Source organism: Hakea prostrata, chromosome 1, assembly GCF_041222555.1.
Source record: "Hakea prostrata isolate BN-2017 chromosome 1, UWA_Hpros_2, whole genome shotgun sequence".
Taxonomy (NCBI): domain Eukaryota; kingdom Viridiplantae; phylum Streptophyta; class Magnoliopsida; order Proteales; family Proteaceae; genus Hakea; species Hakea prostrata.
Window position 1 is genome coordinate 9,754,558 of NC_142600.1, and position 26,164 is coordinate 9,780,721.

The window sequence follows — 26,164 nt, forward strand, 5'->3', positions numbered from 1 at the left end:
TTGCTTTGTGATGTGAAGTTGGCTCAAGAAGATGATGTTTTGCAAGTTCATTCATCTAATCCTAGTGATATTCATGTGGATACTCCAACCCCCTGAACCAACTTTAGCATGTTCATTGATGCTGCTTGGGATCCTTATTCTCAAAGCATGCTAGGAGAAGTTACATTTTGTGGAGCCCTACGGGCAAATTCATAGTTGCAAAAACTTTGTTCTATTTTAGGTTTTCAACTCTCATCATGGAGATTGAGGCAATTAGAGACGTCATTTTTTGTATTTTGAATTTTAGGATCACCCAAGTGATTATATATTCTGACTGTCTGTCTGTAGTTAAGGCCTTAAATGGTCAGATACAATCATTGGATTGGTCAACAAACAGCATTATCCTTTATATTTTAAATCTTTTAAGTGCTTTTTCCTTTATTAGATTCAGCTTTATCAGCAAATCCTTAAATGCTCAAGCAGACTTTCTTGCCAAGGGCTCCAAGGCCTTTCAGCTTAGTAAATCTTTGTGTTTATTCCCAACAGCTTACATTGTAAACACCTATTTGCTTTGCCTCAAGTCTTCGACTTGAGAGCTTAATATAATTTCAGCTTTGTTCAAAAAAAATGTATTGTTGACATATCTCTCCTCTCCCATAGTCTCCACTTTCCATTCCTTCATTTTTTTTGCCAAAAAGAAATTTAATTGCATTATAAGTACTGCATTAAAGGTGGGCAATTTGGTGTTGAATTTTTATTTAATATTAGAATTAATCTCTTGTCAGCAATCAAAATCAAAGGGTGAATATGATCAAACTAGGACTTTGCTTGGGTCCTACGCATTTAATGCGCAGGACCATGAAGCCAACCGTCAGATTGAAATTTCTATCTCAACCATTGAAATTCAACGATTAAGATTCAATTTCGACCGAGATTTCGGATCTGATGGTCTGAAATCTCGACTTGACGGTCAATGTGCATTCACTAAATGCACATGATCCAAGCAATTTCGATCAAACTAGAACATGTAAAAACTAAATGGAGCCCAACCCTTTCACTTTTTGCCCAGCATAGCCTTAAATTGACTCTAGGTTGGTTGAGTGGGCCCCTAAATTTTATGAAGCACACTTAGCCTTTGTATGATAATGTGGTGAGTATGATGGTTTAAAGATTCTTGGTACCTTAGAAGTTCAACATCAAGCATGGAAGGTGTACTATAAAGCACTATAAATCTCAATAATGATCAACTCTATATGGCCACAAGAATTATTTGATGAATGACAAGCTAACTATAATAACTAGAAAATGAGAGAAAACTTAAAGAGGAATTAAAGAAACACTTAAATGATAAGAAGGCTGGTGGGTTTGTCAGATTGGGTACCGACTGACTAACAATTGGCCTCAAATAATGGGAATCTCATGTAAAAGCCACTTTGTTTTTTTGACAAACAACTTCCACCAAACCAAAACATGGTCAGATGATCATATGACAGTTCAGGGAGGGGGTGCCAGTTCTGAAATCTTGGGCCCATATGTCTGGTGTGTGTTTGGTTTTTTTTTTTTTTTTTTTGGTAGAAAGTGTGTGTTTGGTTTGGTATTCTTTCAAATGTTGAAGAAACAAATATGTAATGTTGATTAAATGATGTGAGAAAATGGACTACAATCAATTACTAAAGAACAAGATTTTCATTAATAAATAGCTTATCATTATTCTCCACTGAGAGGTCCTTATTATTGAATTAAGTAACTTAAATTTATGGTTGATATTTTCTTGTCAAGATCATATTTTAGATTTCATGGTGTTCAATTGAGAGTGACAGAAATGCTTAACAAAAAATCAATTTTTATTTATTTGAAGTAGGAGAATTTTGGTTCAACTCTATCTCTGAGAAAGACTTTGGTTTAAGTTTACATAAAATCCTAACCTTATTAATGGTACATCTAGTTGTCTAAGAAATTGTTGGAAATGGATACTTATGTGGGAGAATAGATCTCCTCGTCTGGTTCAAGTTCTCTTCTCCTGGAAATAAAGCTGAAGTGAGAGTGGATCACCTCTGAGGACGGGAAGCCACCTCCAATGATTAAATCAGTCCTTAAAAAATGAAATGTCAATTACTCTTAGGAGAATAAATGCTTGAAGAAGGATACAGGAGATAAATAGAAAAAATATTCTTGGTAGAATTAAGAAGGAGAAAAATGGTTGGAGAGCCTCCCCTTTACCTGCACGTTAAACGAGACTCCGGGCATTTATTGTTGAATTAAATGCTGAAGGATGACGTTTGAGTGGGGATACTCCAAATCCTTTATCTTCCATTGGCCTGGCTGAAAAGCTATTGGGTGACAGCAATTGTCATCGAGCCCTGCCACCCCTTCTGAGAAACTGCCACTGTCTTGACTTGGCCAACAAGTCATTTTCACATTGGTTCTTGAGCATCTGGTCTGATTCATCCGGTTTGTTCCGATTCAACAGTTTGTCCCGAGTTGTCCATAATAGATACACAATAAACGGAGAAGAATAGAAATAAAATATATTCACAACAATAAAGAATTTATCATGGTTCACTTAAAAGAAGAAGAAAAAAATCCAAATCAATTTATTAAGGCAAAGCCGGGAAACGGTTACAAATATTTGTAGCCGGGAGTGGATAAAGGCCAACTAGTCATGCCGAAAGGGCTTGGGCCCCCCGCGGGTGGATCGATACATGATTGAATCTCCTAGAAACGAAAGGAAAACGGACAATATTTACAGAAAAAATATAATAACATGTCTTTATAAAAATAGAGTTCTACCAATGTATGAGTGATTAACCTAAAACTTTTATTGAGTACAATTAGAGACAAAGTGTGATTATATAAATCCATTGAATGCAAGATATAACCAAACCCAATAAAATTCCTTCCTTAACCACCATTTAGGGAAATTGCCTCTTCAATTATTTCATTGATTATCATTAATTTTTCAAAAGATAAGGGTTTGAATTATAAATTCATGTACCAATTAATTATTCAAATTCTATAACTAAAAAAAAAAAATAAATATAATAAGGTTTTCACACAAACATAATTTTGAAAAGAATGGTCAATACACAGTTGTTTTAATGGTAAAACACATGCATGTTAATGAAGAGGTTATAGGTTCAACTTTTGTCTAGTGGTCTCTCCTAAGAATGTAATCAAAGTGTGTGCAAATGAGGGCATGGACTTTAGTTCTTAAAGAACAAAAAAGAAGAAAAAAAACAAAACCTTAGGGGGGAAAAAGTGAAGAAGTGAAACATTTTGTTTTTCTTTTCCTTTCTTTTCAAAAGAAAGAAGTGAAACATCATAACATAAAATGTGGTGCCATCAAGTGTGCCACACCTCGATCAAACAACTATGCCTCGCTTTAATGATTACGTTTCAATTTAATATAAAGATAGAAAAAGTTGTTAGACGTGCGTACAATAATAAATATATGAAAGAAATTAACACAATAGTTTAGGTGGCATAAATTATCCAGCTAGATCAGAATAGGAAATCCTTTACATGGAAATATTTCCTAAAAAGAGTATCTATGTGTATTTCACTATTTATATTTTCTTGAATTATTACTTTGTTTTATAAAATTAGCATTACTAATATTTATTTTTTGAGGTAATGTACATCTCAACTACATCTTCAGAATATGATGAAACTTTATCTCTTGACCCCATAGAAATTGTAACTCTTGACCTCATAATATAAATTGTAGGTAAAAACAAAGTAGCTCTTTTGGAATCATCAATGAATGTTATCATTAATCATAGTGGTAAAGTAATCGGAATACTAGAGTAGTCCTAAATACATGAGACTAACTCTAATACTATGCTTCTTTTCATTCATCCAGGTGAATCCAAGTAGAACTCTGGCTTGTCTAATAATTTCTATTCTCTCACTCGACTGCATTCCTAGAAATAAATAACGACAGGATTGAGAAGAAAAATAAATAAATAGAAAGAAATAAGAGAGGTATTAATAGCTTAAGCAAGCTTCCGGTATCGAATCCTTGTGGGTGTAAAATTCCTGCTGGGAGACTCACCAACCACAGCCAGGTGTGCGACGAGGATTGAACACCGGTTTATAAATCGGGGTTGGCAAACCAAAAGAAAAATGGATCTTATGGAACTTTACCCTTAACCATAGGAGATTTGAACTCTGAACTCCTACATGGAAGTTTTGATTTGTTAAGAACTAAATCGCTAGATTTAAGGTGAAGATAAGGTATGTGATCTCAAAACAAATCTTTGTTAATTTTATACTAGTACCTTTTACTGTTAATACTTTCTAACTTTGAGGCTTCTGAGGGAAAAATGGAGGAGTTTGACTGATATGAGTAGTCTACATTGAAACGGTGAGGAAAAACACTTTACACTAAATCGGCAGATTGGTGTTCTTATCTCTTTGATACACGAGAGAGAGACAGAGAAGGAGAGATCAACCAAAAACAACAACAGATCAACCGACCTACCAACCTGCGAGAACTAGATTGGTTGGTTTTGTTCTCCCAATCAAACCCAAAAAAACAGAGAGCTTCTCTCCTTCATTGGGCTCAGCTGCTGCCGCCACTACCGGCAGCTACAGAACAGAACGGAGAAAACCAGAGACTGCGAATGGGAGAGAAGGAGAAACAGACGAAGAAGAAGAAGAAAGAGAGCAAATCCTCATCAGATTCATCTTTCAAGCCCAGTTCTGACGTGAAAGGCCTTCGATTTGGTGGCCAAGTCATCGTAAAATCCTTCACTGTCCGACGCGCCGCGCCTCTCGAGCTTCTACGCCTGCTTGCACTTCCTCCCACCTTCAACAATCAAAATCACCAGCAGCAGCAGCAGCAGAAAACCCATCACCAACAGCAGAAGACCCACCATAATGGTAACATTTCCTTGCCCTTCCAATCGACCACAGCGTATCTACCAACCAATTTCACCATTTTAGCTCACCACGCATGGCATACTCTCACATTAGGGTTGGGCACCACAAAATCCAAAGTGGTTGTGTTCGTCTTCGAATCACAGAGCATGAAATCTGGTGTCGATCAAATTTGGCCGCGGGAAATTCCCCTTGGAGAAGTCAATCGGAAGCTAATTAGGGGTTTAACTGGATGCGAGATGGCCCGTTTCAAGTTCCGAAAAGGTTGCATCACTTTCTATGTCTATGCGGTTCGTCCCGTGGGTAGCTCTGGCTTCTTGTATGCAGATGATCTCACTACCATTCTTCAGTCACTGATTTCTCTTAACGATTTCTTGGATCACACAGCCATGCTTGCTGTGCCCACCCAGAGGACCATCAGTTACTCCCCTCCAGTCGCCATGGCTCACTAGCATGCCCTCCTCTTCATCCTTATTTCTGTTCAAATTTTCTTTTGGGGTTTCTTCTTCCTATTAGGAGAAAAAAGACATTCTATTTTGGAGTTTCTTCTTTCTTTCATGAATCTATGATGTGGAGATCAGGGAGAGTATGTTAGTTGTTTTGCATTTTTTTCCTTGCTCAGCTTTCATTTTCCATTCAATTCATTGGTTGTATTTGAGTTAAAACCTGTATAATTCTGTCATAGTTAGATGATATACTAGTGGTTATTATCTTCGATTTGTTTCAGAATTATCCTCTTTCTACCCAAGAAAAGACAGAGAGAGAGAGAGAACTGTGCGCCGAGAAAGAAGAGAGAGCAATCCTGGACAATGTATGGTCAGAGAACTTCATCTAATGCTCATCTGCAAGTAAGGTAGCCTTTGCTCTGAAGGGCTCTGTAGTAACCACGGGTCTTGCTTGGGTCCTCCCGTGCGCAATATCAAACCACATACTATGAACGTGTACAAGCACTGAATTCAACGATCAAATTCAAGCACTGCGATCAAATTCAATTTCAACCATTGAAATTCAACGATCCCAAATTCAAAATCTCAATTTAACAGTCATGTACAAGCACTGAATGCTTGCAGAGGATGCTGGTTCTAATGAATCTGGATCATCACCCCATCTCTGTGCTTCCCCATGATTTTACTACCACAAAATCGATAGGCCCTACAGCTGAAAAATATCAAAAAAAAAAAAAACCCTCCCATCACCCACCCCTGGCACCTGTATTTTGGGGTGAAAAAGCCGTCGACGGAATCGCAGATCAGGACTCGGTTCTAATAGCATAGTGGAGGTATTGAAACTTAATTTTTAATTGCCAAAATCCAAACTCCAGAAAGACGGGACTCTGTCATTGATGAGATGTTGTGTTGCTGCGTTGTCTTCTTATACACAAGCAAGGAAGCATCACATGGTAGATCACAGGCTCGCTTACAGTGGATCCAAGAACCTCTCCAACACAGGCAGGCCCCAGAACAGCTCACACCCTCTGGGTTGGGCTGACACATGACCTGCGCAACACAAGCAACCATCCAAAGGTGAGGAGCACCAGTGCACCACATCAACAGCACTACCCTACACACGTGCTCATCAAGTCACGATGGACCTCTTTCATTCCTTTCACGGTGGCTCAAATCAGCTGCGTCTCTTCTCTAGATTTTTTTTTATTTTTCCCTCTCGTTCGTTCGTGGTAGGGGGTAGGGACAGGGAAAAATGTTTTGTTGGTTGAATGCTTGGATGATTAATAGCTGAGACTGACAAGATAGCTTCCTAAGAAGAGAGCTGTACCGCATCAGATGCTACGGCAAAGCTTAAAGAGAAGCCTGGAGAAGCAGAGATGTCCGGGCCCATGGATTGAATCCAAAAGCGACGTTATAGGGTCTCTGTACCCTGTACAAAACCCAGGACTGCTAAAGGGTTTGTGCACTTACGCATCTACCACTTAAAGCAGTACGAAGGTAATTTCGGAAAAGGAAAATATGGAACTCAACTGCACTGGAAATTTAACAGCTTACAAGTAAGGTTTACAAGTAGCTTTCATGTAGCACTAAAATGCATGCGATTAAGAGTTAAAACTTGCTAAAATGTTTATCAAAGTGTGATCTCAAATCTCGAGGAAGATTCCACAAACCACCCAATACTTCAAGCCCCTGAGACCTCAGTCATTTCCTGTTCCACAGCACCTTGGACAACCGGGTAATATTTGTAGTGGAGTTCTCCCACATCATCACCATATAATTTCTTCCATCCATTTTGTCCAACATAATAAACTGTTTCAGACAGAGAGAAAGAAAATCAAAAGCTTATTCCCAGTTAAACTCGAAAGAGAGCTAGAGAGTGTGTGTGCAGTCACTTTCTTCTCCTTCTTGTTTTCTTTTTTTTTTTTTTTTTTTTTTTGGGGGGGGGGGGGGGGGGGGGGGTTGGGGAGGGCTGGGGGTCGAGTGGGGCTGGACTTTCTTTAAAGAGAGTTAAGAGATCATACCACTTGCAACTCCACCACTAGCTCCATCCCGGAATGTAGCATGATAAATGGATCGGCGAGCCAGTTCTGCAGCTTCTTCGACAGACATATCAAACCGGTAGCTGGTAACAGACCAGGAAAAACAATTATGCAAACTGTCAAACCTCAACCTCTTAGGAAAGGATTAAGACAACAGGGCAACAAAGAAAAAACCTACCCATTATCCAGTACACCATAAGCATATGGCGAGCCAGAACCAACAGAAAATCGTGTTCCTTTGAGTCTTCCCCCTTCACTATCCACGTAGTACAATCCAGGACCCTAAAATCCATCCAGAAGATATAATTAAAGATATCTGAGGAGGAAAAATCGAAAATTATGTGATAGGGAGGGAGACAGATAAAAGTATTACAGTCTCGTCCCATCCAGCAATCATGGTCCCAACAGAAAGACCCATTCCACGATACGAGTAGAGTATATTAGCCAAAAGCTTTGAGGCCCCAGCAACTGAAATTCTTCGCTTGTTTGCAAGTTCATGAAGCCGGCACTAGAAATGGAAAAATGGAATGAAAATCTTGCAAATTTCATAATACTTCAATTTCTAAGTTCATTCTTTCATATGCAGTGAGCAAAGGAAACAGAAAAACTTAATCACAAACTTATTACTGTAAAAAATATAGACCACACACAAACCAACATCGATCAGCTATTGTATATACTGAAATATCCATAGTCTAGAAAATAGATTCCTCACAGGTAACCCCTGTAGATATGGCATAACAGCAAGTTCACCCTGCAGTTCTATCACTCCTTGGGTACAAAAAAACCCAAGCCAAACATGAGAAAATCCAACCAAATCTGAACTGACAATGTGGGTCAACCCACAGCTCAGGAACTTAACGAAGCCATTCAGCAAATAGAATGCTCACCCCAATTGAAAAGTCATTAACTCCCCCACCCAGCCAAGCCCAAGTTGTTCCACCCAGATTCTGCATTGGATCCATATGATCCATAAGATTTCCATTGATTTGCACACTCCAATCCCTTGGAAGGGTGCATGTCATGTTTGTCATCCCCCTAAGTGAATGATACTTAACATGAACTACACAGTTCATCAGCAACCTCACAGAATTGGCACACACCAAATACCACATAAATTAATTGTCTGACAATCCCGTGGACTTTGAAAGGTTTTCTTTTGATCCATATTTCTCAGGCAGTTTAAATGAACTCAGGTTGCTGTATAGGATTTGTCTTTTAGATTTTTATATTGTTTTTTACCCAAGGGTATACTCTCTTAGCCCAGGTATAACATCCTGCAAATCACATTGCTGAAAGTTGCAGACCAAGGTGGGGTTTGGTTTTGATTGGGGGTTGGTGTGGAGTTGCACTGGGGGGAGAGGGTGTGGACCATTGCTGATATTTCTTATCCAACAACCAGAATTCATTTAAACTGCTCAGGAAACATGAGCCACCTGGGATCTTATCAAGCAACTGGAAATTCAACTAAACCAATCTAGAGACATTTGCAGGATGTCATACCTGGGCTAAAAGAGTATACCCTTGGGTAAAAAACAATATAAAAATCTAAAAGACAAATTATATACAGCAACCTGAGTTCATTTAAACTGCTTGAGAAATATGGATCAAAAGAAAACCCCAAAAGATATTTCTTATCCAACAACCAGAATTCATTTAAACTGCTCAGGAACATGAGCCAAAAGAAGGGGGGGAACTTATCTAGCAATTGGAAATTCAACTAAACCAATCTAGAGACATTGTCCAAACACTCAACTGTCACCACTAATTCCATACTTAAGTAGAAGCAGGACATGCATAAACAGAACATGAAAAAGTGCAGAAAGCTACCTTGATACCCAAGTTTCTATGCCAAAATTGGCAGTCAGCTGCACCTCCAGCCATAGTACCAAGCATGTAAGGATTAATTTCAATGATTTTCTTAACAGATTGTGATGCTGTCAACATTAAAAGAAAAAAATTGGTTAGTTATGTTTCACACAATAGACAACAAAACAATCAAATGCACCATATCATGCATTCATTTTAGATAGCTGGTTATTTAAAAAGGATATAATTAAAAGTTTTCTTCTAAACATGTACTAAATCAGAAGTCAATTCCTGCAATTCTAAGAATTTTTTGATGCATGGTTTCATTTAAAACACATCGCAAATAATACCCACTAAGAGCCCAACCAGAATTGCAAATATAAATTTTTATTTTTCCATTCCAGATCTAGATAGAAGGAAAGTCTGAGTCAAACTTTTAGTTCAACTCCATTGTTGTTACAATTAAGATTTCTTCTTCCCAGCTTTAGAGTAGGATTCTTCCATTATTTCCTTTAAATACCACTGTGACCCAATGATAATCAGATTTGAAAATGGTAGAACATAAATGTATAATTTATAACCTTGAAAATATGGCAAATAGATTTTTTTTAACTGTGGGCTGCACTTAACTCTCTAGCCTCCTCTGATTTTGTTTCTCCTCTCAATCTCTGGCCCATTACCTGCTTCCCTATTTTACTATAATAATATTGATTTCTGAGTGTTTTTCTTTCTTCATGGTACTTCTAGATTCAGGAAGCCTCCCCAGATCCTTAATACAAGTTTATTGGTCCTAAGATTCAAGTCATTCCTTTCATTACAGTAATTCATAACAGAGATCCCTGCTTCCAACCCATTCACCATTGTTGATGCAGTTAGGATTGCCCAATCGGGTCAATTTGGTCTGAAGAGGCATTGTTGTCACAGTGTCTAAGACAATCAAGGCATTTGAGGGGGCAACAAAGAAAGAAGCAAGAAATGCCCCTCAACACCTAAGCGACACCTTAATAACTATGCTCCGAAGTCACTGCTTGGACCATGGTTGGGATCTATAGATCTTAGGCTTCTAATTTTTTGGAGTATCAATGCAATAGGCCTAACTTATAAGAAGAAATAACGCAGTTCTTGATGTTGACGTTGAAAGAGACTTCTTCCAGAAATAGTTGACAAATCTCAAACAGAAACACACAATCATTCTATTAACCCACAAGGTTCTTGAATTTTCTCACGTTATAAGCTTGCAGAAAGTTTCAGACTTAAGCAATAGCTTTGCCGCAACCATAACTTTACCCATAAACTAGTGAAAAAGTGATAATCTTTCACAACAAATTCCCACTGTCAGACCTTCCCCTTATCATGAATCTAATTCTGACTTTTAGGACTCAAATACCTGAAAGGCAACTGATAACCCAGAAAATAAGAGATTTTAATTTAAAAGAGCAAGGGAGAATTCAGATTCAGATAAGAAGTGAAACCGACTTGTCTAGCACAGGTTGATATGGAAGTACGGCAGTGTAGTTAAGGCATAAATGCATCGGATGATTTTATTCCCAATACATTAAGGTGTCAGAAGGGCAGTTTAAATGTCGGATCATTTGGTTAAGGATTTTATAAGCTCAAGCTTTGGTCAGATGTTAAACTATTAGCATGCTCATCAGCCCTCCCTTCAGCAGTGGGGCAAAAGAGAAGAAATATGAAGGTTGAAGTAATATGCAGTAGATGTGGAGATGCAGAGGAAGATTTAAACCATAGACTCTTTTCTTGTCCATTCTCAAGAGCAGTATGGCTGGGTGCAACAGTGGGTGTCAATTTTCAGCACATAAGTACTCCAAGTCTGTTATTTTGGATTCAGCAATGGATGAAGCTATTAAAACAGAGCAAACAATACCAATGGATAATTAGCCTTTGTACCTTCATGTGCTGGTATATATGGAAAGCAAGAAATACACATGTTTTGACGGGGAAAATGGACACCAGAATCAACAATTAGAGTTGTGGAAAAGGCGTTTAATGAATTTTGGGAGCTGAAAGGAAACCACCCACTGAAAGCCTGACAGCTGTACATGGAAGGAATGATCTGCGGAAAGCATCATGGGAGTGTCCACCATTGGGATCAGTCAAAATAAACTCTGATGCTTCTTGGATAGCAGGTACAGGCCTAGGTGGTATTGGAGTTATTATCAGAGATGATAAAGGTGACCCTCTTCTGGCATTATCAACTCACACTCAAGTTTCCTCAAGCCTGCAGGCAGAAGCTATGACATTACGAGCAGGTCTCTTAGCAGCATTAGAAGAGGAGTTTCTTCAAGTAGTTTGTGAAGCAGATTGTTTAGAACTCATTGAGATGGGAAGTAGGTCAGTTTTTTGAGTCATTTTGTTTTTTTATAAAGGTCCCTCAACCATGTGGCTGATACCTTGGCTGGGAAAGCCTTATCATCCCAGTCACTGATAAGGTGGTCTATTTCCTCCACTTGGCTAGTGGATCTCTGTAGAAAGGATGCCTCGTGTGTTTCACTGGATACTGAATGAAGAATTTTATACCCCCCAAAAAAAAAAAAAAAAGACAAAACAAACTAGTATGAAAAAGGGGAAACTATGCTTTTCCCTAGAGCACACCAAGAGTTGCCATGACAGAAGAAAGAACCAACAAGTAAAACTGCAAAAGCATGTGGGTGAAAAATGATGCAGATTCTTCACCCAAATACATTTTAAATTCTCATTGCTAACAAGCCGCTGCTGCTTTCTTGTCCAATTCTGTTTGATTATTTCTCATTTAATGAGTGACATCTAAACTGTTGGACTGGATCAGTGGATCAGTGAGTAATATTCAATCGACAAAGAAGCCCAAGAGGTTCTACAAAAGTTTCTTCTTCATTAAATTGACATGCAAATAACTCAAAAATGTTGGATCAATTGCCATCAGTCCAACGTAAGATTCTTGCTGTAGATCAAACCTTCAACTCACAAATAGGTAACGATCCCCATCCCCAATATCCTACTTCTAAACCATCTAAACCCTAAACGATATCCCCTTTCTATTTTTGTTTTTGGAAACCCGTCATAATTGTTGCAGAATCAAGGTGAACCAAGGTGGTGGAGAGCGGTAAAGTTGATATTGAAACCAAATAAGCAAGCAAGGAAAACAATAGTTCAATGTCAACAAAAGCACCTCAGCACCTAGTTTCAACCAAAACTGAGTCGTTCAAACCCTGTTTCCTCAATTCCTCCAATTGAAATCCTAAATCTGCCCAACACAAGCTGGTTTCTTTGAAAATCCTACTTCATTGGTCCTTAGTCCTATTAAGGCTACATAAGAAGAAGAAGGGGAAAAAAAAAAAGGAAAAACATTCTAGCCACCTATTAAAAGAAAGTCATCTAGTCATTTTGTACAGGTATATGGACTTCGATTTGATTGCTTTAAATGATTATGCAAAAATGTCTAAAAGTAACTCTTAAGTATACAGCATACAAAATGAACAAGCTGCAGAACCAATAAAAATGAAAAGAAATCACAAGCACCCAACAATGCTACAAGAATAAAATACCAAATTCAAGAATCAAATTTAGTGATACCTTGGTGAATATTCATTCATAAAACAGAGACCATTAATTAACTTAACACATGCTATTGTAATTCTCAGTAGATCAATATTATAGCACATACTCATAAGGAACACCACAAAATTCCCATCAAACATTAGGGCTTTTAACCAGAAATATGGTACTCACAAAATATTATGGGGAATACAATACTATCTACCTTATGTTGCACCACATTATTTCAGATATGTAAGGTTCTCTTCAGCAAAAACCTATCCTATATTACCAGTGATGATATTATTTACAACTGATCAATAGTGTTCAGTGGTATGGGGCATTTAACTGTCAAAAAGTGAGAAGCTCAAATGAGATAAACAGGCAATTTCTGATTTAGAACAATAACTGTGCAAGTGAAGTGATCAATGTGAAATTCGGGTGGGTGATTGGGCGGGGGAGGGTGGGCGCTTGATCTAAATGATATAGGAGTTCTGACAGGGACATGGGTGGAGATAGGAAATATAAAAAATAATGGAAGCAATAGTTGTGACCACAAACTTAGTTAAATGGCTTAACAGGTTTTGAATAGATAACCCTGTATGCTTGGAATGATGCAATAAGTGGTAGAAACCAAACCAAACCAATCCAACCCCTTCCCCCATCCACCCCTGCCCACCGAAAAAAGGAAAATAAGACAAGAAACAGAAATACAAAAAACAGAATGGTAAAGGTGATACATACAGATATAACCCCCCATGCTAGCTCGAGAATCTGCAGCAACTATGACTCCCTCTTTAAAAATGAATGCGAGAGTTGTTGTACCCTTTGCTGGCTTTAGGGTTTGTTTGGCTTCTTTCTGAAAGCCATCAAACTGAAACACCCAAAATGAGCCTTTATAAGACCTTTGAACAAATTACCCGCAGATTGAGTAAACAAAACGCTCATACTATGACAGATCAGAACTCACATCCATGGTACCAGGAAGATCAAATGATGGCGCTGTTGAGAACCCACTGCTAAGCTCGTTGTTAACCTCAATCAGCGAGGAAGCTGAGTTGAGACCGCTCGTATCAAGCTTCATTTTTACAGACCTGGATGAAAAGAATACTTACGAATGAGCACGCCCAAATCTACAGTAGTCACAAACTCAATTCATGGCTATTCTTTTAATGAACTTCCTTTCACCAAGCAATTAACAAAGTGAGGAAATACACATTTAGATGCAAAAAAATATAAGATAAAAAATGCGGTAACTGATTCTAAGTACATAAACCGCCGCGCGGCGGGGTCGAAACGAATGCAAAGCAATGACGAATTACATACACAACCTAGAAAAATACTATGAACCAGGATGAGCAAATTGTTTAGAATGTGCAATCAAGACTGCTGCACTGTGATTGTAAAGCTATCTGAGAAAACCCTAAAATATAAAGTCGTCGAAGAAACTTCTTTATCAAGAAAGCAAGCTGGGACTGGAGATTTGGAAGGAATAGATCTTCCTAGGTCAAGCGAAAGAAAAAAGAAACTAGAAATCTCTGTAGTCCGTCAGACTAAATTACTCATGCGATCAACATCATACTGAAAATTGAAAAAAATTTAAAAGAAAAATTCCTTAGTGTACCTTTGTAGAAGAAATAATTTGAAAGATATAGAGCGACGGAAACAACGATCTCTTAGAGCTGATGCAGGAGAAGAAACGATGACTTGGTAAGGAAGAAATGCTGGCCGCAACACTTATTCAAGTTCGAAAACCCATCAACCCGGTGATCGCTGAGTCTAAAATCCAAATAACGACTTTAAGATCGATCGGTTCCTTGCGAGGAAGCGTCGATTATTTTTGACTGGAGATAAGTAATTTTGCCTCTTATATTATAGTTTAATTCCCAATGGGTTTTTTCATTTTGGCTACTTAAAGTGATCAATATTACAGTTTGCCCAATCTGGTAAACTTCAAATATCACCAAAAATTTAAAGTTAGTTTTTTAACATTAACTGTAAAGTTTTCATGCATTCAGACATAACTACCCCTCACCCACGTGAATGATTAAAATACCCCTCTCACTCACTGTATACCCAACTCATATCTTCCTTTCATCCATCTTCTTCCTATACCTCGTCGGAAACTCCACTATCGCCGGCGACACCACCCATTCCCTTGCTAGCAACTAACCTTCCCCACCTCCATCAGTTCAAAACCCTAAAACAAAATGATTCAAAACCTTAAATTTGAAACAGATTGATAGATGATTTCGAAGCTCCATTGCTCTCCCTAGGCATTGATTTCGATTTCGATTCAAAACCTGCAACAAACCATAGAGAATAATCAATGTGCAAGCAAGCTCCAAAATCTTCTAGCAATGTGACATTTCAGGTTTATGAAGATGATGACAATTTACAAGTTCAAAACCTTGTTCCTCTTATACAAACCGAAGATTCACCTCCGTTCTCAAGTGCCTAAAGTGAGGTCTTGCTATGAGCAAGCCGCGACTAATGCAGCCGTCAATAGATGTTGATGATATCAAATAGTTCTCATCTCAAGAAAAACTGCATAGATGAACTGCATAGATGTAAGATGCTTATTTCCTATCACTAGAACCTTTTTCTGGTCAAACCAAAGAAACAATCATTGCTTGTTTTATGCTTGTAGAACTAAAAGATTGAACATAGAAAGTTAATTTATGGTATGTTTGGTTACATTAATTTAGATATTTCAAATATCTGGATTAATGAATGCGAGATTTATATCCGTTTGCTTGTGAAAATCTTTGAATTCATTAAATATATAGATTCATCTTTTTACACTAAAAATATGAATATGTAGATTTATGGGGATGGGGAGAAATCTAGAGATTTATATAAAATCGCTAAATATTTGCGCATTCATAAAAATCACGGATGAATCCATAGATTCAAGTTAACCAAACAATTAATTTTATAAATTATGACTCTATAGATTTGAAAACTTGAAAAACCCGAGAATCTATCAAAAGAATATCCGTAACTCCAAAACAAAAACAAGGAAGATCAAATCCTCTATACCGTCAATATAAAACAACATTGAGATTTAGGGTTTGGAGACCCAAACCTAGCCAGTATTGGCTCTTTAACGAATCAGCAACAAATAAGGAATCAATATGTTATTGAGACTAAAATGAAAAATAAAAAACAAGCGCAGCTCACGCATGAACAGTATTCAAATCTACTGTTAGGAAAGACTGGATGAAGTTGATGAACTAGAAAAAAGTCTTTGGGACTATTGATAAAAATCATTCCCACCCATTTGGGCTTCAGGTTTTTGACGCACTTTTATTCACTTTTCTCTGGTATCAATTTCAAGAATTTGAGATCAAAGAGCAACGACTTTATTGATTTTTTATGTTAAAACCCCTTTTTCCCTCTTCTTCCATGGCTTCTAACACCTTTTCCATAAACAAACATTGATGATGAGCTCACTTTCTCACAACAAGGATTTAATTCTCTTCATTGTAGGGGAGTAGAAATGGTGGATAAGGCATTTGGGAGTGTTAAGCGACGATGAGGGAGAGGTGGGGAAGGTGGTCGCCGGTAAGGGAAGGAGTGGTGGGATTTTTGGTGAGGTGTGTGAGGAAGATGGGGTAAGTACACAGTGATAGAGATGGGCATTTTGATCATTCATATGAGTGGGGGTATTTATGTCTTAACACATGAAAACTTAACAGTAAATATAACGCTAGGTTTTTTGTAATATTTAAAGTTCACCAAATTGGGCAAATGAAAATTTTACCACTTAAGTGGGCAAACAAGAGTAGAGTCCGGATCAGCTACCCGTCGGGGTAGCACAAAGTGCTCCCGGCTTTACCACCATAAAAATAGGGGGGCCAGGGGTGGGGTGATGGGAGGGGTTTTTTATTTATTTTTTTTTTTTTTAGTGGTGGGTCCCACCAAAATTGTGGTGGTAAAGCTGCCGGGGTGCACTATGTGCTCCCCCCGTCAGGGGTGGTGATCCGGATTCAACAAGAGTGTGGGTCTAACTTAAGTGGGCAAAAAAAAAAAAAAAATCATTTTATTTGACAAATGAAGCCTTAAAGCACTAACATCTCGTTTTATGTTTGAAAAAAATATAGACACCCAAAATTTGGATTTTCATTTGACACATAAGTTCAACAGTGATTTAAACAGTTGCCCCCAACTGCTAGCTTTCAATTATTAACCGTAGGGGGCATATGTGAATTTTTTTCCTAAGGATAATAAATATAATTGATTGCAAATACATGGGGTTTATAAATAAATGAAATAAAGGAAAGTGTAAGTCAAAGTTTTAGTTGATCAACGCCATTGTTCTTACAATTATGATTTTTTCTTTTCAGCTTTGGAGTAAGTTTCTTCAATTATTTTATCTAAAAACAACTGCAATCCAACCATAATAAGATTTGAAAATGGTTGAGCATAAACTTATTTAGGCTTGAAAATATAAAACATAAATTATGGGATAATTACTGTTGTTCCTTTGTATTATAGCTTAATTATTACTTGTATACTTTGTGGAATTACTAATTCAACCTTAGACTTTACCTCTAATTACTATTACCTCTTGATTTATGAGTACTTTAATTCTTGGTGGCTCGGGAACCCTCCCCAAATGTTTAAAATTGACACTTTTACTATGATGTTTGCCGGACTCAAGCCGAAACCTAGTGAACCATGGTTGAAGTCGTACCGCATCACTAAAAAAAAAAAAAGACTCTATTTGGTCCATGGTTGGGAATTACATCTATACACTTTAGGCTTTTTATTTTTTTAGTCTATCAATGTAACGGGTATAACTTATAAGAAAAATCAAGAAAGCTATCTTGCTTGCGGAAGAAAAAATTAGAATAGGTAGTCAATAAATATTTTCAAATTTTAAAACCATTAAAGTAAAACATTTTTAAAATAACATTATCAAATAAACTTTTTTTTTTAAATATAGTAAGTCAAATAAAATTTTCCTAATTTTTTCAGGGAGAATCATCTTACCAAATGTACCAAGATAGCCAAGCTTCTCTTGAATGATATAGAATGATATAGAATGATCCAAATAAAGGTTTTCAGCCTAAAATTGTTAAAATGATAGAATTGTCACACGGCCTGTTACATGGCTAAAATTTGATGATCCACCTTGAGCAATTCTATCAAAGGTTGATTAGCACAATAAATTGATACATTTTCATTGAAAAATAAATAAATATAAAATCCTAAAGAGGATCGAGTCAAGGGATTTATAAATTTAAAATCTAGAAAACCCTTGAGTGTTATAGTTTTCTTTTTTAATATCTGTAAATCCGTAAGTGTTGAACCCAAGACCTCTCTACTGAGAAGTATGGATCTTTACCAGAGTGTTATAATTTATACTAATCTGATGATCAAATCATATAATGAAAAAAAATTAATAATAATACATAAAGATGGTTTGGTTATAAAAGAATTAATAAGCCTTTAATTGATTTTTTTTCAACATCATTAAGAAGCAAATGCAAGCTATCAGATTGAGGATTCAAACGTTTTTTTTTTTTTTTTTTTGTAAGTAAGAAGGCCCAAATCAAAATTATTCTTATATACAAAAAAGTCACTAAAAGGAGATTCCTTTTCTTTCAATTTTTTCTTGGTGGGATTTTTGTTTTTTATAAAGGGTGAGCTTCATCCGGCTAGCTTGCGCACCTTGATTATATCTCCTTAGGGAGGAGACGCTATCTGCAAGGTTCGAATCCATGTCATCTACCAACCTTACATTGACTCTTACAAATACAACTATCAATAGTAAATAAAAAAGACTATTGTGATAATTTCCCCATAAAAAAATAAATAGAGAGGATCGTAATCCTCCTGTACATGGTTGTGATAAAAAAAAGATAACACTTCATTTGGATTTTTATTTTATTTTTGCGTGAAAATGGATTCATTGAAAAACTATTGTGGGAGCGCTGTTTGGCTCCTCGCCTTAAAAGAAAATTTTCAATGGGCGGAATGAGTTTCTACCCAAAGAAAATGAGTGTAACGAATTATAAAAGTTAACTAGAGTTTGGATCTGTGATTTCAATGGAGAACACTTTATATTCCTTGAACGCTTTCGGACCACAAAATACAAGGGGGAACCATAGGATATTGGTTTTCTTAATTATTTTATTTATTTGTAGGTTCCACTTGATTTTATGGCTAAGAAGTGTAAGAAGAAATGTGTTCTCCATCAAAAGTGATGAATATACATATATATTTTTATTTAAATTGTGTCCAAGTCAATTACTTGTAATGTTATAATTCAAATAACCCGTTGAATCTATCCTAACTCTTAAATTAGAATATACCACGTGGTTGAATCTTATAATTCATTCAAGTAATTGATAATGCTTTTATAATTTGTGAATCTACCAAAATAACATTGGCTTTACTTGGAACGCAGATAATGACTTAAAGGTTATGATTATTTATTTATTTTTATTCTTTTGGGTTTTAAAAAACATTAAGATGATTGGAAGATATTTTTTACATTTACCACATAAATCCATAAATTTCAAATCCCTAGATTCATGAATTCGAGATTTATACCTATTTCGTTGTAAATCATCTATAGATTCATGAAGGCCATGGATTTTACTTTTTCGCCTAAATAAGTAAATTAAGTCATTATTGGGTATTTGATAATTAAAAAATTAATGAAATTTTTTGCTAATTCACGCCGAAATTTCGCCTATATTAATTATATAAAAACTACCCAAGATGTAGGAACCACCACAATAAAAGGCAGCTTGAAAACCACAAACAAAATGCAGCCCAAACCCCCCCAAGGCAACACAAACCCACCGCCGGACCCCCACCGGCCAGCCCGGAACGCCCGGCCCCAAACCAACCAAGGGCAAAAAAAAAAAAAGCACCCAACAGGGGAACCCAGACAAACGACACGAGGGGGGGGGACGGGACGGGAAGAGGACGGAAAAGAGGAGAGGGGAGGGGGGGGGGGGGGGGGGGGAGAAAAGAGAAAAGAGAGGACACAGGGAGGCGGAACCGGGGGGCGGGGGGGGCAAGAGGGGCGCGGGGGGGGGGCGGGGGGGCCGGGCGGGGGCGGGGGCGGGGCCGGCGCCGCCCCCGCGTGGCGGGGCGGCGGGGTGCGGCCTTTCCTGTTCGCATCCTTTTTACCAACTTGTTTTAAGATGTAGTTGAAGTGCACGTATTGTGACCTAGATGAACCACATACCAAGGGAGAATAAAATAAAATAAAATCTAAGAGTGCATATATAATTGAATGATACCAATCCTGCCGGTACAAGGCGGCGAGCGGTGCTAGATGTACCTGATTTAAATTTTATAATATTCACCCGAAAAAAGAAAAAAAAAAAAAAGGGGGAAAATTGAACACGATATAAAGTCTACAGCTCTCTCAATTCAATTTGGGCTCCCACCCCAACGTCTTGGTGTCGATCGCGTTTGAATCTTTCGTCCTGAAAGATTTCAGAGAGTTTCTGTGTTATTATCTGTTCTTCTCGATATCCTCGACCCTACTATCTGTCTGTTTTGAGTCAACTTCTCAAAAATCTAACTCTGCTTCGTTTGGACGGAAATCGCATCACCAAATTATCGAACTGAAACTTCGTACGGTGTCAACCAGAGACCATTTGTTGCATCCTTGGAGGCGATCGGTAAGTTTGTTCTGTGCATATCTCTTTGTTCTAATATTACTAAACCCTAGAAACCAAGATCGGTTCGTAGATTCTGATTTTATATTTCCCTTTTTTATGGATCGAAATCGGTTGACCTAATTTGCATTTTTCTCGAAGTTATTTTTTCGTCTTGCTAATTTAGATCATTGAACTACTCATATAAGCAGTTTCAATTACATACCGTTAATCGCTGTATTATTTTTTTTTGTGGGTATTTAGTTGTCTATTGGCTTGATATATAAAAACTGGTTCAATTGCATACGGTTAAATTCTGAACGTAGCATTCGATATGAAAAATCAACTCATTCGATTTTCTTTTCGTTGAGCTGTTGTTTTGCCAAAAAGTTATATATTTATACGTTTCAGTACATACTTGCAAATTTCTGTTATTCACTATCAGAACACCATATCTTTGGGTAGAAATGGTGCTGGGCGGAACTTAGTTTTTGAGTCGAGAAATTGATTATACGTACTTTGTTGCTGATGACCACATGTTTATATACAAAAGCCATATTGAGGAAAAGAGTTTAGTTGATTAAGGATTGAAGCCATCCTAGTGCATGTTACATCTTATTGTCTATGATCTTTACTTTGTTTTCTGTGCTCATAGCCATAGATCATGATCCTAAGGTTCAGTGACATCTTTTTGTTTGAGAGTAAGCAAGTTGTTTCTGCAATAGAGGGGACTTATTCGAATATTGTAAAATTGACTGACTTAGAAAATAATATTTACACCATATTTGTTCCCCTACCATTTCCATGTCTATCTGATAGAAGGCTGTACGGTGAAGAACACTCTGTCCTGTTCATATTCTTCCTTTTTATATGGACCTGACATTATCTTTTGCTCATTTTGTTTACAGTGCTTGATATTCAAAATACAAAATGCCGGCCACAGCGGGTAGGGTTCGCATGCCTGCGAACAACCGAGTTCACAGCAGTGCAGCCCTCCAAACCCATGGCATCTGGCAAAGTGCCATAGGCTACGATCCTTATGCTCCCAACAAGGATGATTCGAAGCAGTCATCCCATCAGACTTCTAATTCTGAACCTGAAGCTGAGAATGCATACGCTAGCTTTCAAGGTCTTCTTGCCCTTGCCCGGATAACTGGTTCCAATGCTGATGAAGCCCGGGGGGCCTGCAAAAAGTGTGGTCGTGTCGGGCACCTCACATTTCAATGCCGGAATTTTCTTAGCGCAAAAGACAATGATCCTGATTCTGTCCAGGCTGCTGTTGCATCAGGGTTGGATAAATTGAAGGCAAATAATGGAGGAAAGATGGAGAAAAAGGTTCCTGCAGAGAGCTCTGAAGCAAGCTCGGAGGTGGATGATGAGACAGAGAGTTCTGATTCTGATGTGGACCCGGAGATTGAGAGGATAATTGCTAGGCGGTATGGGAAAAAGGGTGGTAGCAAGGTGAGGTCATCAAGTAAGAAGGAGGCTTCAGAAGAAAGTGGATCAGACTCTGGAGATAGGAGGAAGAGAGGTAGATCAAGGAGGAGGAGGAGGAGTCACAAGAGAAGGGTTGGTGATTCTGATGATGAAGATGAAAGTGATCAGAAGCGGAAGAATGATAAGAGGCGGAGAGGGCACGACTCATTGGTTGAAGAGAGCGAACGTCATGCACATCATCGGAAGAGTAGAAAGGAGAAAAGGAGGAGGAGAAGTCATCATCACTCTGATGACTCATCTGAGTCTGAAGAGTCTGATAGAAATCGCAAGAGAAAGAGCAGGAAGGCAAGGTCACTCTCTGATTCTGAGTCCAGTGACTTGGACGATTCACGGGTTGGGAGGGGCACAAAGCGTTCTGAGAAAAGGAACAAGAACTAGCAGTCTGCCTCCAGTTGAGATGTTGTTTGCGTGTGTAAGGTAGTATCTTCTTACCATATGCATGAGCTTTGTGCAACTTTTGGTGCATCTTATTTTGCCTGAAATAAAGGAAGTGGAAAAGTTACTTGATGTATAACAACTTGTGGCTCAGGCCATATGTCTATCTTCTTGTAATTTGATTTTATCTTTCATGTTAATCATTTCAAATACTGTAGTTCCTTTTGTCATTCATCAGCTGATTTTACATCTTATTCTATAATATAGATATGTTGTAATTGTCTTGTTAATGAGAAAAGGACAATATTGGTTCACTGTTTTCTTATTATGACCTCTCAGGGTTTGCACCAATTCTTATTAGGTTCTGTAAAACTAAGTGTAATTCACTGTTATCTTATTATGACCTCTCAGGATTTGCATCTATTCTTAGAAGGTTCTATAAACTCTGTTTAACTGAAGTCATCAGGTTGCTGAGAGGGATGAGTAGTAAACTGGAAAAGGGAAAAAAAAACATAAAATAATCAACAAACAAATTTGGCTAATTTAGGAGTAGCTTTGATACATTAGGTTGTTTCGTTTTAGGTGGCATGAGCATGTACAATTGAATGCTCTGGTGTGCAGCAATGATCTAATTCAGTTAGGGGAGCTAAAGGAGTCAGAGGCAGGCCTAAAATGACCTAGAAGTGGTGAGAGGACATGCAAAACTTGTGGCAGGTAACGAGTGTGTCTTTGAATAGAGTTGGTTGGAGAAGGAAAATCCATGTAGTCAACCTTATTTAGTTGGTACTTGGTATAATGCTGAGCTGAGATATGGCAGAAACATCACTTGGTGATGGGTAATGTTTACTGGGGAAAGATGTGAGGAATTCGAAACTACTCCATGCAAGGCAATCATTTTGCAAAAGTTGCTCAAATGTCTTCAGACCATGGGGTAAGAAAAAGTGCGTCTAGTTTCATGTCAACAGTTGTGGAACTAGATGCATGTTTTTTGGGTACAAGGAACTAAGGAAGTAGGTAGTAACATGATTGTTTTTCCTATTTTGAAATGTCGTACCTTCTACTGTCTCCTTCAGTCATGACACTTTTTCAGTTATAATCTTCTTCAGATCATGGGACATGCCTTCTGGGTTTGCTGCTACTTCTTCCTTTAGCAAAGTTAGCCTATCGTTTTCATTATTTTTTAGGGGAAGGGTTCCTTAGCAAGCGTCGTAGGGGGCCACTCTTAGGAGTGAAGACAAACTTTGGTGCATGTAGAGACAGAGGTCACTGCAGGTGATGAGGATAGATATAGAGAGGGTGTAGTTGTACTTCTTATGGTTGGCTTGACCAATGTTTTTCCCCCTTCCTATCTTCGTATTCCATTTGTCCCATTGTGTTTCTTGTAAGTTGAATATTTTTAAGCCAGACTGTAGCAAACTGCTTCAGTCAAAACTACTATTCAAGTTCAAAACTAAGGTCAAAATCTGAGCAGAGTGACATTATGGATAAATCATGAAACAATGAAAAATTTACCATTGATATTTACTATTATTCCCAGATAGACTATATATATACACCCATATTTGATGCTTAGAGTTCAATTCATGCTGCAAAAGTATTTGTCATGTTGATCGCTATACGTCCACTAGGGTGACAAATTGTGGGACTGAGATTCTCAACATTGTGTTTGTGGCATTGACTTGCAGTGACATCTTGCTAAATGGGAAAACAAGGTTTTTAGAATTTGGATGGGATTACCATAACAGTGGTTACCGATGCTCAGGATTTGTCTGCTTTGGATTTTTAAACCGATCACCAAGGCAGAAGAAAGATCTGTCTTTCTTGTTTGTTTTCTTTAAGCAAACTAGTCAGCAGTATTTGTCACCAGAAGAAAAGATCAATCCCAAAATTGATGTTTGGTTGGTTTAGTGACTACCACACAGCTTGGACTGAACTTTTTGGAATCTTTTCTTGAACTCTTAGGCACTGCTTTCTCCTTTGGGAAACTGAAAAGGCATCTTATGTCTGGGATATGTATATATATTGGCTCCCAAATATGATTATAATCTTTTTATTTGTTTACAGTTGCTGATTCTCGTATGCAGGCGTAGTAATACTAAATGTGTAAATCACTGGCTAACAAATTTTATTGCCCTTGCAGGTTTTTTAGCCTCGAGGATGTGATGAGCCTTGAGTTTGATTGTACTGAATGATCATCGAATCAGCATGTACTTTTTCTTTTCTGGGTTCAAGTCAGCATGTAACTGGAATGAATCAATGTGTGTGAATAAATTAAAACTCCATTCTAAATGGATTTGGCACTTACTTGTTCATCTTTGAACACTGTTTGAGATTGACTTTGGTATGTAAAAATGTTTCAGTGTTGTTAATACTGATTCTTGGGTGTACCTTCTTTATCAGCTTTGTTCTTGATTCTGGGCAAAGCCGTCATTTTCTGGCGGTTCTGAAACGGATAATATGTTGTTGCTAATTTGGTTTTGAACTTGAGAGGAGATTAAAATCTTTTCAGCATGGTTCTTCATAAGTGGAAAATGTCATTGTATGAAAATGACGAGTTCTCTCGTCTTTTGGTAAAGGTTTTAAGCATATTATATTATAGCATCATGTCAGAACAAAGGGGCAAAGCAAGGTATCTGAGTTACATTATTAAACAAGCCATCACCAGCCTCAGTAGCTTCTCTTCTTCCAGCCAAAAAAATGCTCCATAAGGTCAAGTCTGCTCGGGTAGTTAAAAACTTAAAACCATGAATTGGTGACAGAATTGATCACTCTAAACTTTGGATCCGTCTGTCAATATCTGAATGTGAATATTCTGATTCAACATTCAAGGATATTCCCTTTGCTTGATTTTGGTCCCCCTCTTTCTGTTAATGAACTTTTTACTCCCAAAAAGAAAAAGAAAACGATAAAACCTTGTTAATTTAGAGCATCTAAATGCAAAATAAAAGTTGGATGTGATTGGAAGTGAACTTTTCTACCGATTTGATAATAGGGATTGATACTTCACTAATGTAATCGAACAATAACAAAAACATAAAAATATATCTATACCTCTTCAGCAAAGGCATTAAATAGGGAGAAGGCCAAGATTATAATTCTCTGTCACAGTCAGAAATATTGTCATTTTTAAAAGGGAAGGTGGTGGAAGGAAGAAAAATTTGCCTTTCAAAGCAGTTCAGAACTTGACAAATGAGGAACTTTCAGACACTAGATTTAGGCAAATCCTTGGGCTAGCAAAAACTTCCAAGCTCCATCCAAGAAAAAGGATAATGAAGAGAAAGAAGGAAAAAAAATAGTTTTTACCCAAAAGAATAAAATAATGCAGAGCACCAATCATACCCTGATCAATAGGAACACTCCAATACTAGCACCACAGGCCATTGCATGAGTTTGGCAGCTGCTTTCCCTTTAAATGTGTAACTAACAAAGAATGATGTCAGCAACAAATGTCAAAGTTACATGTCCGGCTCAAATGTAGCAATCATAAACCACCAATACAAAACCGAGTCGGGATCAGCTCCCCGTCGGGGGAGCATAGATTCCCAACCACAAAACAGTAGGGTCCACAGGTAAATAATACATTTTGGAAAGAAAGAAAAAACTCATATTTTCACCTGTGGAGACCACTGTGTTTTTGTGGTTGGGAAGCTGTGGGGTCCCGACGGAGAGATGATCCCGATTCTACAAAACCAACAATAGAAGTATAGCATTGGGAAGTAGAAAAGGAACAAGCCGCCGCAAAGGGTGAGTGATTTGATGGTTTTTTTTTTTAAAAGCCCTAAACCAAACCAACGATATCAAGTGACACCAAGTGATCAGCAAAAAGACATGTTTTTCTTCCCAAAAAGTGTATTTTTCATGACTCATATGAGCAATATTAAAATGTAGATGTATTTGTCATGACTCATGAGTAATGGAGATACACAAATTTACCGTGCTATTACTTTTAACAACTTAATACCTTAAAATCAATCAAAGA

The 26,164-nt window shown here is 37.6% G+C and overlaps 3 protein-coding genes across 5 annotated transcripts; 2 read left to right on the forward strand and 1 right to left on the reverse strand.

The window, feature by feature from the left end:
• The first annotated feature begins 4,290 nt into the window (after nt 1-4,290).
• On the forward strand, nt 4,291-5,833 carry LOC149027319 (uncharacterized). 2 transcript variants are annotated; one of them, XM_089161650.1, is made up of 2 exons: nt 4,291-4,863; nt 4,957-5,833. In XM_089161650.1, exons 1-2 carry the CDS (start codon nt 4,605-4,607, stop codon nt 5,310-5,312), a joined length of 615 nt encoding a protein of 204 aa, XP_089017776.1. In that variant the 5' UTR covers nt 4,291-4,604; the 3' UTR covers nt 5,313-5,833. The 2 variants fall into 2 exon arrangements, with proteins under 2 accessions (XP_089017776.1, XP_089017768.1); XM_089161642.1 differs by having other exon boundaries at nt 4,293-5,833.
• A 963-nt stretch (nt 5,834-6,796) lies between these two features.
• Nucleotides 6,797-14,526, reverse strand: LOC149027320 (N-terminal nucleophile aminohydrolases (Ntn hydrolases) superfamily protein). 2 transcript variants are annotated; one of them, XM_089161624.1, is made up of 8 exons: nt 14,310-14,526; nt 13,656-13,779; nt 13,430-13,559; nt 9,176-9,282; nt 7,719-7,853; nt 7,524-7,627; nt 7,328-7,428; nt 6,797-7,115 (listed from the first exon to the last, which is right to left on the reverse strand). In XM_089161624.1, the coding sequence occupies exons 2-8, from the start codon at nt 13,767-13,769 to the stop codon at nt 6,988-6,990; spliced, it is 819 nt and encodes a 272-aa protein (XP_089017750.1). In that variant the 5' UTR covers nt 13,770-13,779; nt 14,310-14,526; the 3' UTR covers nt 6,797-6,987. The 2 variants fall into 2 exon arrangements, with proteins under 2 accessions (XP_089017750.1, XP_089017758.1); XM_089161632.1 differs by lacking the exon at nt 14,310-14,526 and adding an exon at nt 14,012-14,243.
• A 5,542-nt stretch (nt 14,527-20,068) lies between these two features.
• CXIP4 (CAX interacting protein 4) lies at nt 20,069-24,741 on the forward strand. Its single transcript, XM_089161663.1, has 3 exons — nt 20,069-20,337; nt 21,222-22,227; nt 24,326-24,741. Exon 2 carries the CDS (start codon nt 21,244-21,246, stop codon nt 22,186-22,188), a length of 945 nt encoding a protein of 314 aa, XP_089017789.1. The 5' UTR covers nt 20,069-20,337; nt 21,222-21,243; the 3' UTR covers nt 22,189-22,227; nt 24,326-24,741.
• Nucleotides 24,742-26,164: the final 1,423 nt, after the last annotated feature.

Excerpts from the sequence above, each read along its gene's own strand:
- LOC149027319 (XM_089161642.1), top strand. The coding sequence starts at position 4,605 with ATGGGAGAGAAGGAGAAACAGACGAAGAAGAAGAAGAAAGAGAGCAAA.
- LOC149027320 (XM_089161624.1), bottom strand. The coding sequence starts at position 13,769 with ATGAAGCTTGATACGAGCGGTCTCAACTCAGCTTCCTCGCTGATTGAG. Across the intron at positions 7,628-7,718 it reads TTGCTGGATGGGACGAGACT|GGTCCTGGATTGTACTACGT; the intron begins GTAATACTTTTA and ends GATGGATTTTAG. Across the intron at positions 7,116-7,327 it reads TAGTGGTGGAGTTGCAAGTG|TTTATTATGTTGGACAAAAT; the intron begins GTATGATCTCTT and ends TGTCTGAAACAG.
- CXIP4 (XM_089161663.1), top strand. The coding sequence starts at position 21,244 with ATGCCGGCCACAGCGGGTAGGGTTCGCATGCCTGCGAACAACCGAGTT.